Source organism: Pseudophryne corroboree, chromosome 3, assembly GCF_028390025.1.
Source record: "Pseudophryne corroboree isolate aPseCor3 chromosome 3, aPseCor3.hap2, whole genome shotgun sequence".
Classification (NCBI taxonomy): Eukaryota; Metazoa; Chordata; class Amphibia; order Anura; family Myobatrachidae; genus Pseudophryne; species Pseudophryne corroboree.
This window is the reverse complement of record NC_086446.1, coordinates 221,690,247-221,704,554: the sequence shown is the minus strand read 5'-3', so window position 1 is coordinate 221,704,554 and position 14,308 is coordinate 221,690,247. Positions and strand designations below refer to the sequence as shown.

Sequence of the window (14,308 nt, the reverse complement as noted above, 5' to 3'; positions counted from 1 at the left end):
GTCCGATGAGTGCTATCAGTTGGATTATGGTATACACTGTATGTATATATATATATATATCTCATCTGAGGAGGCCACAGAGATATCACTATATAGGGGCCCCAAGATTTCTGTTGCCGACCCTGATGCTGTGTGGATGTGGCCAGTGAGCTACACTATAAGCCCCAACGTCTCCCAAAATATGGAAATTAGAAATATAGTATACATTTTTTATTATTTATGGCAACTATGTGACCAGCTGGGCAGGTAATCATCATCATCATGTTAGCATAGTGATGGGCCTATTTCTATTTGTGGCTTGGAGCTGTAGCTCTATCCGCCCAATTATTAATATGGCCCTGGCTAAACCGTTTAGTATACATTTCCAGCAATATCTGAGGAGTAGTGCCTCATGTGACTGATTCACAGTGGTACGCAAAACCTGATGATTTATGTACAACTACGATTGTTGGTGAGCCTGCATCATTGCACGCTGTTCCCCAAGCTGCAGCATGATTGCTGTTTGAGGGCAGGGGACCATTTTACAAAATAATGTGATGAGCTAAAGATGATGATGATGACTGGATTGTTTCTAAGAAAAAGTTGGTCAAAGACAAAATCACAGAAAGGCTGTTTTACTTAATGAGTTCATATGAAGCTGGCTCGTTTAAGGACTGATATCTGTTATTTTCTCTGAATGTAAAGTGACGTGCTAAGAATATGCATTAGCTTAGTATGAAATGAATAAATAAATATCAAAAGTGTAATAGGAGAGGTTAGATTTCTGAATTGGAATCTCTAGGAACGCGTTGTCCATGCTGTGGCTTGCATGCTATTATATTAATTTTGTTTTAGGAATATTATAAGTCAACCTTTTCTACTTCAACTTGTTGGTGTGGACATTCAGTTATTATCACTTTAATTAAGATATTGGGACAATCTCTTTATTATTTGATGTCTCATGAAAAGGAGTAATTAGTGGATTTCCTATTTTTAAACTTTGTTTATTAGAATTACCATTAAATTACAATAGTTGTTTGGGATTAGCACATATTTTGGATATATCATAAATCTATCATATCATTATTTGTGGGTTACTAGACCAGAACAAAAGTTAAGCAAAGCTATATTATCTATACAAAATCATACATGGCTAGGAGTGACACTAATTCAAATACAAGAAAACAAAATGTTCTTTTTCAGAATCTTTGACTTATTAAGCTTAAGAATGATAATTACAGTGCATTCAAATTCCTGGCTTTGATAAGTGCTGTTTTGAGTATATGGCTGCCAAGTTTATTTGAATTCCTCCAAACTGGATTCCTTTAAGTCAAGGGTGGGGAACCTCCGGCCCACGGGCCGTATAAGGCCCGCAAAGCCGTTTGTTCCGGCCCACCCATTTGTGTCAGCGAGATATGCCGCCGCTGGACAGTTGTCAGGGCAGGGAGGAGAGCGCAGCTACATGTCCGGCGGCGGGTAGGATCTCAAACCATGAGCCAATCAGAGCTTGCGGACCAGCAGCCAATCAGGAACAGCCGCTGCTGGCTCGTGAACCGGCTGCTGGTTTGAGATCCTACACTCCGCCGGCCGACATAGCTGCGCTCTCCTCCCTGCCCTGACCCGACAGCTGAAACACGCCGCCGGACGAAGCAGCAGCAGCAGCAGTGAGCAGCACAGTGGGGTGGGGGGCCACTGTGGGGCATTTGTGACTCTGGCGCTGTGGGGGAATTTGTATATCTGGCACTGTGGGGGCATTTGTGGATCTGGCGCTTTGGGGGCATTTGTGGATCTGGCACTGTGGGGGCATTTGTGGATCTGGCGCTGTGGGGGCATTTGTCTATCTGGCACTGTGGGGGCATTTGTATAGCTGGCACTGTGGGGGCATTTGTATATTTGGCACTGTGGGGGCATTTGTGTATCTGGCACTGTGGTGGCATTTGTGTATCTGGCACTGCACTGGCATATGTGTATCTGGCACTGCACTATTGGGGGCATATGTGCATCATGTCCCATTTTAATTGGAGGCATCCATTTTTTTTCACGTGCGCCTTTGGTGCGCGCACTCAGTTCCTTTAAGGGGCAGAACTATTGGGGGGCAGGGTAATTTTTAAGTTGATAATTATTGTATGGCCCCCGAAGAATTTTATAAATATCCAAATGGCCCTTGGTAGAAAAAAGGTTCATCACCCCTGCCTTAAATAGAGATGGCTGACTCATTTCAAACTTTCTATCAAGTACCAGCTAGGGGTCAACAGAACTGAATGTAGATGCCCTGTAGACAATGGTGCAGAGGGGGAAGGGGGTGGTACTAATTACCCAAGCCCAGGTCTGATGTACCCTGGCCCAGGTCCAGTGTGTGGGGCGGGGCTCCTTACCTGGCAGCAGCAGTTGCAGTTTTTCTCTTCAACCCAGCATGCGCTACTGTGTGCTGGGCTGCAGTGTAGCCAGGGAGGTGATTAAAATACAATTTTCCCCTGTATTTTTTTTCTAAGGCTGCATGGCCACACCCCCTGAAAAGTATCTGGGCCCAGCCAGGCTCTCTACTGCCCTGCCTGTAGAATCTGTTGTGATTTCCTCAAGGGAGAGACAGATAAGAACCAGAAGTGGCTGGTAGTGGTATAGCTGTTTGATGGAGATGGGTCAGACTGTACAAAATATCCTAGTTGCTCAACCTTTCTAGGGCCCTGTACTATCTGAGATTCACACACAAGAGGAGTGGCATAAATTAGCGCTAAGGACAAATATATTGCTGAACTGTGAGCGTATAAGCAGAAAGGAGACCACTAATTGAGAAAGAACGTATCCGCAGAGGACAGGATGCTAGCAATCATGTAGGTACATAACTTGTGTGACATCGACATCCTGTATAGGACATAGCAGTTCTCATTTCTTAAAGTTGACTGTCTGGAGTATATAAAATGACAGACAAATATTCATCTGCTCATTTTTATTTAAGTCTACAATATTCATTAAGATACAGTATTGTAACTATGTATACAATATGTTAAGATGTCTGTGTTATATAATTAGGATCACAGCCAATTTTGCTCCCTCTGTCAGCTTCAGAGATACATTTTGTCCTTCAGTGATGTTTTGCCTGGGCCTGGCAGGGGTCAGGAGCACAGGGGTCACAAGGATCTGTCAAAGAAAAAAATTAAATTATCAGTGATGTTTGTTATAATTCAGGATGGAAACATGAATAATAAACCAATTTCTGATGATCAGGGCTGCATAGTACAACCCTGTCTGTTTGCAGCATAGTGGCCTGTCCCTGTTGCTAGTTTGCATTGTAGAACACAACATTTACTGGATGCGTTTGTAAACAAGTGATGGTGCAATATCATAGCTTTCTGCAAAATTGTGAAAAATTAATATCAGACTATACAATAGAGCATTGTTATTCTGGAACACTTTTGGCGCATCTATTGTAATACAATTTCTAACACAATTTTAGGTATCTTTTGAAATATTGATTGACATTGGTTTTATTTTTGCCTGTTTAATTTTTGAATTTTTTAATGTTTGAACTGCATAACTTAACTTTATAAACAAATACTGTTAATTTATCACTGGCTCCATTTTAAACATTAAGGGGTCTACTTACTAAGCCTTTGAGAGAGATAAAGTGGATGGAGATAAAGTACCCACCAATGAGCTCCTAACTGCCATGTTTCAGGATGTTTGAATAGTTACAGGTAGGAGCCCTTTGTACATTAAACAGTTTTCCTTATTGTAACACTAGGCATTAACTCTAAACTGTAGCTGTCCTTGGAATACAGTATGTGTGTACTATTGGCAGTGATATGGCGAGTGATGGTACACACCAGCGGATGCCCTGAAGACAGTGAACAGCCCAGTACTTAACCATAGAAGTGGTTAATTTAGCAGAATTCTGGATGTACAGCATAGTTGCCTACCGTCCCTCATTCTACAGGAGACTCCCTGAAATAGCAGCAATCTCCCTCACTCCCTGAATAGTCCAGCAATCTCCCTGATTGCACCTGACCCCCATTATGTAGTAGCTATTACATTCTTGGGGGAAAAAAGAAATCAGAGATGCATACATTCAAATGGGCACGTCAGTGCCATTTCCCTGCATTGGTTAAAAGGCACAATGATCCCTATGGCTACATGCATTTTAAATAAGGTTTCTTGTGGCCACTTACAGTATATGGAACCTCTTGTGGAACACACTACACAAACAAGTCCTGCAAAATGTCAGTGTCTTTTCTTCAACAAATAGATCTTACTAACTTTGGGGCTCATTCACTGGCGTATCTATAATGGGTGCAGTGTGTGTGGTGCACATGGGCCCCTGGGTCCAGAGGGGGGCCCACACCGCACACACTGCACCCATTTGTTCTATACTTACCTTTCCGGTGTCCATCGGCGACTGTGTCTGGGCCCCCTCCTCTCCCGTAGCCGTCACCGCCACTACTAGCGCACTGAGCGCTAGAGACTCTGACACAGTGCCAGAGTCTACAGCGCATGTGCAGGACTCTGGAAAAATGGTGCGGTGGCCATTTTTCGGAGTCCTGCACATGCGCTGTAGACTCTGGCACTGTGCGAGAGTCTCAGTGCTGAGAGCACTAGCAGCAGCGGTGACGGCTACAGGAGAGGAGGGGGCCCACACACGGAGTCTGCACACGGGTCCCCTCCTCTCTAGAAATGCCGCTGGGCTCATTTACATTTGGATGTAAGTCATTTTCATTACACGTCTCTCCGACGTAGCAGTACGCACCCGCACTTATAGGTGTTACTTTCACAAGCTCCCTGAAATGCTTTTTCAAAAGTAGCAAGTATGATGTACAGCCACACTCACAGTTATGCGTGAAACAGACTCTCAACGTGGAGCAGACCTTGAGCAGGGCATGCAGATCACCAACCAGTGATGTGCGTAGTGGTGCAGTATGCAAGCAGGACCATTGGTAGCAGCATAGTGCAACAAGTGGTAATTGCAGTTTCTCTCTGGAGCTAAGTGGAACACGTCCATGGGCCACTGTGGCATTATAACGCAGTGACAAAATGGTGCCGTGCATGATAAAAGTACAGACAGTGGCTGTCTTGGTTAGGGATTGAAGCCTCCCTAAGGGCAGGATTCACCAAGTTTAAAAATGCGACCAAAACTCCAAAAATGCCATTTTGGGAGGCTTGGCCGCTTATCGCAATTCACCAAGCCACGGAATGCGTTACATGCAGTCAGCAATGCCATCAATAGAATCAAATGATGATGGCTAAATTTATTTACAATCTGATAGCATCTGTAGATGGCAAGCCGCATTACCCTAGAAAAGCATATGGGCTTCTATCGTGTTTCCCCATTGAGGGATCCAATGGGATTCCTCCCAACACCCCCCCATCCCCGCCCGCGGCGTGCACGTCAGCACACACATGCCCTATTATTGCAAAGGACAGCTATTAATAAACCCTATTATGCTTGTGAAGAGTAGCAGAAGCTAATATGGAGACTGCACAGTAGCGCCCTCCAGATTTAACAACATTGGTACAATGATATCACAAGGTCACATCATTTATTTAATATGTAGAATGTTTGTGGCCCCTTTTCTGGGGTGGTCTTCAGTATGCCGGCGGTCGGGCTCCCGGCGACCAGCATACCGGCGCCGGGAGCCCGAAAGCCGGCATACCGACACTTATTCTCCCTCGTGGGGGTCCACCGTGCCCGTAGCGTGGCGAGTGCAGCGAGCCCACAAGGGGCTCATTTGCGCTCGCCACACTGTCGATAAGCCGGCGGTCGGGCTCCCGGCGCTGGTATGCTGGTCACCAGGAGCCCGACCGCCGGCATATCGTAGTGAACCCCTTTTCTGTGAGCTGTGGTATTTACAGTATTGTGCATTAAACGAGATGTACACAGAGAAACTTTGTTTCTGGAATGCTTTTACCTCTTTGTATCTTACCCATACCCTCCAACATGACCCGCCCCACTAGGTACAAAATGCTCTGTTTCTGGACTTCCCTCTTAATTTATTATTGCCATCACCTGTGAAGAAACAGCTTTCTTATCATTTAACTAGTTCAACACAGGTGATGGAAATCATAAATTAAGAGGGAAGTCCAGGAACAGAGCATTTTGTACCTACTGGGGCGGGTCATGTTGGAGGGTCTGTCTTACCTACATTTTCACATTCAGCACACACTTTATAAGATTTTGCTGAAAATCAGACTCACTGGACCTTTCTGCTGCAAATGGCAACAATTAAGTTATGCTATTAAGTGCTAATATGAATATACCAGGAATCAGAGATATACTGCCAACAAAAAGTTGTAAACCCATACCTTCCAACATGACCCTCTCCAGGAGGGACAGAATGCTCTGCTCCTGGACTTCCCCTTAATTTAAGATTGTCATCACCTGTGCTGAAACATCTTTCTCCTCAATAAACTAGTTCTACACAGGTGATGGCAATCATAAATTAAGAGGGAAATCCAGAAAAAGAGCATTGTGTCCCTCCTGGAGAGGGTCATGTTGGGAGGTGACGTGAGTAGTTATCTGACCACTCATTTTATATAATCATTGATTCCATTTTTTAATCAATATTTTATATTTATATTTTATATTTCAAAAAACAGTGTCAACTATGGAAATCTTTTCAATAGGAACAAATGATGATGGCTAAATTGATTTACAATCTGAAAGCATTTTAGCAAAATTTTAACTTGGGGCACTCTGTAGTATATCTTTCATAAGGTGAACACATGACCTATTTTATTCAGACAAATGTACCTTTCTGATGTCCTCCAGAGCTCTGGCAATGTTGCACAGGCTTGCAAGCTGAAAAAACAAAAAAGAAATGCATGTATAGTATTTTAATTAGTACATACAGTAATATGAGTTACTCACAAATTCAAAAACACAATACTGAGATTTATAATATATTCAGTATAAATTATTATATATTTAACAAAAAATAATATGATGGAGAAATGATGTAAGAGCTGAAAGAAACAATATTCATTTATTTCACTTTGTACCTAGTATGAGTTGTTCACACATTTAATGAATGTTTGGCGAGTAAATAGGGTTTATTTTTAACACATTTTAGGCATGCAGGAAATAATGGCACAAGCAATGTAGCAGCTTACAGTGCTCAGGTAGCAATGTGAGTAACTTCATACACTAGTGTTCCCCATCTCCAGTCCCCAGGAACTCCTAACCGTGCATTTTTTACAGATCTCCTAGCAGGTGCACAGGTGTATTCATTACTGGCTGACACAGTTTAATTGATCCACAGGTGGAGCTAATTATTTCACATGTGATAATGAAGAAATCTGTAAAACATGCACTGTTAGGGATTGTGTCCCGACCCTGAGGACTGGATTTTGTAAACTCCATAACTACCATATACAATAATGGTTTATGTTTCTTCGATTAGAGCAGGGGTTTTCAAATGTGGTCCTCAAGGCATCCCAATAGTCCATGTTTTAGGGATTTCCTTGCTTGTGCACAGATTGTATAATCAAATTGACTGAGGTAATAACTAAATCACCTATACCTAAACTTGGATAGCCTTAAAACCTTGACTATTGGGGTGCCTTGAGGACCTCATTTGGGAATCACTGGAGTAGAGCTTTCTCAATTCAATCTTAAACTCTTTTTGTATATGTACTTGCTTTGCACTTGAAATAAAATGATGTCAAGCTCCTTTTGTTTGTAGCTGGTTATGCAGACTATTGTACTACTAGAGCAGGATTTTATTATAGATGTGAGGACATGTTAGAAATCTTACATGAAGCAGCCAGAGCAGAGCTGTAACTAGACATTTTGGTGATCTGTGCCAGAAAGATAATTGGTGCCCCATACCTCCCAACATGACCTTCTCCAGGAGGGACAGAATGCTCTGCTCCTGGACTTTTCTCTTAATTTATGATTGCCATCACCTGTGCTGAAACACCTTTCTTGCTCATTAACGTGTTCAACACAGGTGCTGGCAATCACAAATTAAGATGATAGCCCAGGAGCAGAGCATTGTGTCCCTCCTGGAGAGGGTCATGTTGGGAGGTATGGTGCCCCTCCATATTTAAAATAGAGACAATGTGTGCCAAAAATCTAGGGACAGAGCTTCATGGGGAAGTGGCACTGCTACAGAATAGTAGCAATTTACATTACACCAAACAGAGTGTCCATAGTGTCACAATAAACCACGCAGTAGTACTCCTTATACACATTATGCTGCACAGAGATACATTATACACATTATGCCACAAAGTAGAGCCACTTATACATGTTACACCACAGTAGAGTTCCTTATACACATTATATCAGGTAGAGTTCCTTATACACATTATATCAGGTAGAGCTCCTTATACACATTATGCCAGGTAATGCTACTTATGCACATTATGCCTTAAAGCTCCAATACCTCATTCCTCCTCCTCCTCCTCATTCCTCCATCTATATCATTCCTCCCCCTGCAGGGTGTAGTGTCAGAGAGCAGTGTGTTTGAGCTGGTTTAACTGTCACTGAGCAGTGTGTCTGTGCTGCTCAGGGATCGGCTCCTGTGCTCCTTTACCCGATGGAAGTCCCTCCTCCTCAGACACTGCAGGAGATGAAGAGGGGGCGGAGCACAATGGGGAGAGACTCAGATGGCCCAGCAATGCCTGCTGTAATGTATATTAACAGCGCAACTATTATACATTGTAGCGGGAGTGTTGCAGCTGGCAGCAGTGGCGGCACATACATACAGTAGTAGGTCAATCGGGGTGGATGCAGATAGGCAAATGTTCTGTGGGCTAAGCACTGTCTGCACCACCACAGTTTTAGACCTAAGCCGCAGAGAGAGAGAGTTTATGGCATGAGAGCAGTGGATGTAAATGCTGGCAGTTTTGGGAAGTGGAGATGAAGAGGATGCACTTAGATATGATGTGGAAAGAACACACTTATTACTGCATTTTTGTACAGTTTTCAGTACCTTGGGGATAAATTAATTTTATTTCAATTAATTCTTATTTGAAACCAATTTTCGTTTAGAGATTTTTTGGTTAGCAAAGTAGTTTTAAAGAATAAATGAACAGTACTAAGGGGTGTATTGCTGTACTCTGCCGGGTAGCAGATAATCATTGAGCTTCCCAGTGGATGCTGCAATTACTAGAATAGAGGTTCTGGCTATAGGAAGAAGCAGATATAGCATTAATGCAGATATGCGGAGCTGCTTTTACACAAAGACTATCATCCTGCAGCACATGTAGGTATTTACTAAGACCTGTTGTCTATCTAATCCAGGGATTACATACTGTAGTTTCAGCTGCTGTTAAAAGAGTAGTATTTTTTTTATTCATATGGGAAGTTAGCATAATTGTAGAAAATGTTATGCACACAGAAAAAATAATATCCATTTTAAACATGTGCATAGGCTATGTCATATATACGTAAACTTTCTAACTAACTTTATATTACCTTCCTCAACAATGTGTTGCATGGAGACTGCATGGAGTGTGTAATTTGTGTGTGAAAATAAAACAGTATCACTTATTACAGTGTTCACATAGTACTTACGGTCTTTGCAGATACTTTGCTTCTGGCAAGGGTCCTGGCACACCGGTTGCTTCTGGCAAGGGTCCTGGCACACAGGCTGCTTCTGGCAGGGATCCTTGCATTGGGGCTTCTGTTGGCAGTGTCCTTTAACTCCAGACATGATTCGGTTTTGATCGCTGGTTTATGGGTCAAACCAATATTGTGAGAGTCCTGATGGTTTGTAAAAACACTTAACAGAAGTTCCTTTTATACCATCAGGTCTGCTTGTCACAAATTCCTAGGGCATGTACAAAACAATCCAGTTTTTACAAGACCAAAAGAGCAAAATATTCCTGACTGAATGATTTATTTCATTTTAATTATTTCCTCAAAGTCAGGCGTTTCCTAGAGAACAACTCATGACACTTATATATTAAAATACTACACTTTTATGGCCAATTTCTTTGAAAGCACCTGTCATTTAGTGTTATTAAATAAGGATACAATTTTTTTCAGATGAGTAACATAGAAAATATAAATAATAGGATTAATATTAGAGTGGAACTTCTGAAGTATTTTGTAGACACCCAAAGTGATCTGTATTATGCTTCAGCGACAGTCCATAATATGACATTCCTAGGAGAATTGTATGGTACCATTACCTCAGTAAAGGGATATGTATCACACATTGGAAAGAGATAACATGGAGATACTGTAGATAAACTACCAACCAGTCAGCTTCTGTCATATTACAGGCTGTGTTGAAAAATGACAGTAAGTAGCTGATTGGTTGGTACATTATCTGTTGACGAATCTCCCCCAATGACACAATTCTTTATCTACACCTAGCTGGAAGGTGAAACATTATAATATTACAACCTGGCCTTACAAGAAATAATGGCTATATTGAAGCAGAAAGATACACAAGGACTAGGTGAAGAGGATTGTTTCATGCAAGACTAATTTGAATCAGTTTATTTATACTATATCAAGCTCTGAAAGATAGTTTAAGATTAAAGTGATTAAATGGCTACAAGAGAAAGCGGTGTAGTCTACAGAGAGCAGTAGCCGATTTAAATGGGGTAATGGCTTCTGATTTTGGCATGTAAAAAAGGCAATTTAGTTAGTGGACACATGCGTTCACATCAGCGTTATGTCCAAGCATATTTATTTGAGGAATTTAAACTGTGATGTGCCTTATATTGAAAAACTATTCTGTAAAATAACAGATAAAGAAGCTAATGCTTACTCCTGTCTCTGGAGAAGTATACAGTAGAGGAACATTTGGACAAAACTATGGAAAGCCATTCTCTGAAGGCTATATTGATTGTTATGGTAATAATGTGCAACAAGAAATAAATGTATTGTTGTTCAAAATACATGGCCATAAGTCTAAGTGATCTTAGTCAATTTTAAGAAGCTTATACAAGAAAATGAAAGTAGGACCAGAAAGCACCACTATACAATATTTGGCCCCCATTTGGGTGGAAGTAAGTAAATGCCTGAATAGAGTTACAGTACATTAAACCACCTTGATATAGCTAGATGATAACAGCCTCATTGCCAAGACCTACTGTATGTAATCTGGAATTTGTCATTCAGAATCTAGGTCAGTATGGATTTAATGAAAACCCAAATCAATATCACTCACTCTATAGTGAGATTTCCAGTCTATGTCATATATGCATCAGGTGTGGCCCCTGACCCTTCCAAGATTCCAGTTGGCATATTTACTAAAGTGCAGGTTTACAAAAGTGGAGATGTTGCCCATAGCTATCAATCAGATTCTAACTATTATAGTCTAGAAGATGCTAAATAAATAAGTAAAATCTGATCGGTTGCTATGGGCAACATCTCAAGTTTTGCAAACCCGCACTTTAGAAAATATTCCCCCTAAAGCTAGGATATCTACCCCATAGATGGTTACAGAGCTTTATACATTTCTAAGGCTTGTGGGGTAGTAATAAAATTCATTCAGGGGTTGCCAAAAAGAGCCATATCCTACAGCTATCGTCACCAAAACAGCAGGTGGATCTGGACTTTTATCGGGATTGTATCAGTAAGCTTTAATTAATGAAGAAAAAATATTGTCTGCACCAGTCCTGTCTTATGCCACATATAGGTTGCTGTCTATTATATACAGAAATAGAACAAAGGCTAGATGTAACACTGGATCAAATTCAAGAAAATCCAGAAACATTTATTTTTTCTTTTGAAGCTTTTGCTCATTGAGCATAAAATACTGGCAAATGGGATATAGTCAAAATACCGGCAGTCGTGATTCCCGGCAGTCAGGAGACCAACAGAGGGAGACCGATGACCATAGGTAAGTACAGGGGTTGAAGTTAGGCACTACATTGTGAGTTGGGTTTAGGCTGTGGGGGAGGTTATTAGGGTTAGGGTGCGGGTGGGGGTGGTTAGGATTAGGCTGTGGGGTGGGTTAGGGTTATGGGTAGGTTGAAAATACCGGTATGTGTCAGGGTTCTGGCCATTGGGCCCTAACCTAAGAACTGAAAGCTCCTTGGACAGTTCACTCTTTTGTAAATGATTAAGGGCTAGATGCGTCATCGCTTGGAAATCTTAACTTTTATTTGTCTTACAGATGAACATAAAAGAGGAAGTCAAATATATTGTTTCAAAGAACAGGCAAAAGTATCATAAATTGGCATTAAATACAATTATGTGTAGACATAAACTTATATTAGGTTATTCCACACTATGACATTGTGTAACTATTCTACATACAAGAGGACAATTAGGGTCTATACTGTTTTTGGTCTTATACAATTCAAATAAGTTATATAAGTTAAGTTGTTTACCAGCGACACCAATTAAATATAGAGCAGAGGTATTATTATTTTGGTGCACCATTAATAAATTTTATTGGTGAAATTCATGATGTTTATGTATTAAATGTAACAATTTATCTGCATGAGATACTATTAAAGTTAATTATCTTTCTGGCTGGTTTCCACTTTTCTTATTAATAGGAAGCGCAGTCTGAATTTTTTTATTTGTCTGTTTGCTCTGGTTTATCCAATAAGACTGGAACTACAGCTTATATTATATTTATGTATAACTAAATTTTTTATTGTATACTGATTATAGTAGAGCACCTGATGGACTTTCCTTGGTTTTATTTTATGTGCGAAGGAATCCCAAACAAATTGGTTTCCCATGTGGATGGGGTAAAAAAAAAGCACCATGTGGATGGGGTAAAAAAAAAAAGCAAGATGACTGAGAGGTTATTATGTCTTTTAACACTCAAAAATCAATGATGGGCAATAATTGAATAGTATGCTGAATATCTAGCACCAGCATAGTTTGTGGGGTTATTTGAGCATGGGTTGTGTGGCCTATTTCAATTTTACCTAGAGTGACCAGCAATGATTGTGCTCTATCAGCAATCATGCCAATTAACCAAGGCTGAGACAGAGCAAAAGCAAGAGTGGCTGGAGTGCTCTGTTTGTTGGTAGTGTTGATCAGATGGCAACACTTGCACAGAATGGGGTATATTTACTAAGATTCGTAATGTTCTGAATTTGGTTGAAGTTTAAACACGACTGACATCGGTAGTGTTAATTTGCAACTTTTTTTTTTTTACGACTCATTTACTAAGCTTTCATATTTTGTGTTTTCATATTTTCCGTTGTCGATGTCATTCGTATATTTTTTTATGTGAACGCGGCCGAATCTTGTATTTGCGGTCGTATTTTGGTGGATTTTTACGGATTCGTAAATTACATTTCCACGGCAGTGTTTTTGTCCCTCCCCGGCCGCGTTATTTTTTAACTTTCGTTTTCGTCATTCGTCCGTGATTGGCTGTGTTTGTCACGGAGGAGTGTCTGTGCTCATTAGTATAAAAACACCCCCAACCAGCCGCACCTCGTGGGTTTAGCTAGTGGAGAGGTGAGAGAAAGTTGGTGTTTTGGAGTTGGTGATTTGTTGGTCGGTTTTGGAGGTTTCTTGCGATTGTTGAGTGCTGTATTGTGTGTGTAAGTAGTCTTGTGGTAATTGTTGTGTAGTCTCTTTAAAGCTTGTGTCATTTTTAGTGATTGTGCATTTTAGTTTCAGTCTATTGTCATTGTTTGTGAGTGTGTGTGTGTGTGTGTGTGTGTGTGTGTGTGTGGTTGGTGTGTTGTGTGTAGTGGTAGTGGAGGAGTGTGTTTTTTTTATTTTTATTAGTGCTATTTGTTGTTTGTCATTATTATGTCCCAGTCAGAGGTGAGTGAGAGGGAGGAGGTGAGTGAGGTGGAGGAGGTGAGTGAGGTGGAGGAGGGTGAGGTTGCTGCTGTGGCCTCGAGTGATAGTGACAGTGATGGTGGTGTTGCTCCGCAGCCACGCACCACTACCAAGACGGGCAGAAAAGTTAAATTTAGCTTTGCGGAAAATATGGCTTTGGTGCATGAGTTGATGCGCCATCATCGCCAACTGTTTGGGCGTGATGCGGCCAAGGTGCCTTCGCGCAGGAAAACTGTTCTGTGGGGGAAGGTAGTAGCGGCAGTAAACAGTGAGGGTGTGATGAAGAGGACCGAGGACACGTGTCGGAAGAGATTCTACGACATCAAGCGCCGTGTCAAGGCCAAGATGGCAAAGGAGGCTAAGTCATCCAGGCAAACAGGGGGTGGCCATCCCTTTATAGCATCTTATCGGGAGTGGGAGGAACCTGTGCGGACCCTTATTCCGCATTAAGTTGTTGGTGCGACTAATGTGCGGGATTCGGATCGTCTTAGGCATGATGGTGAGTTATTTTTTTTTAAATATGTTATATTTGCATATGTGTTTATGCCTAATTAGTATTTCTAAAATGATATTGTATTGTTAATATATTTTTATGTTATAAATTGATTAGCTATTTGT

The 14,308-nt window shown here is 41.3% G+C and overlaps 1 protein-coding gene across 1 annotated transcript; it reads right to left on the bottom strand.

Annotated features, from left to right (window-relative positions):
* Window positions 1-2,925: 2,925 nt before the first annotated feature.
* LOC135057623 (sperm-specific protein Don juan-like) lies at window positions 2,926-9,798 on the bottom strand. The gene is made up of 3 exons (XM_063963443.1): window positions 9,491-9,798; window positions 6,722-6,769; window positions 2,926-3,117 (listed from the first exon to the last, which is right to left on the bottom strand). Exons 1-3 carry the CDS (start codon window positions 9,627-9,629, stop codon window positions 3,062-3,064), a joined length of 243 nt encoding a protein of 80 aa, XP_063819513.1. The 5' UTR covers window positions 9,630-9,798; the 3' UTR covers window positions 2,926-3,061.
* Window positions 9,799-14,308: the final 4,510 nt, after the last annotated feature.

Excerpts from the sequence above, each read along its gene's own strand:
- LOC135057623 (XM_063963443.1), bottom strand. The coding sequence starts at position 9,629 with ATGTCTGGAGTTAAAGGACACTGCCAACAGAAGCCCCAATGCAAGGAT. Across the intron at positions 6,770-9,490 it reads GCAAAGTATCTGCAAAGACC|CTTGCAAGCCTGTGCAACAT; the intron begins GTAAGTACTATG and ends TTGTTTTTTCAG. Across the intron at positions 3,118-6,721 it reads CTCTGGAGGACATCAGAAAG|ATCCTTGTGACCCCTGTGCT; the intron begins GTACATTTGTCT and ends TTTCTTTGACAG.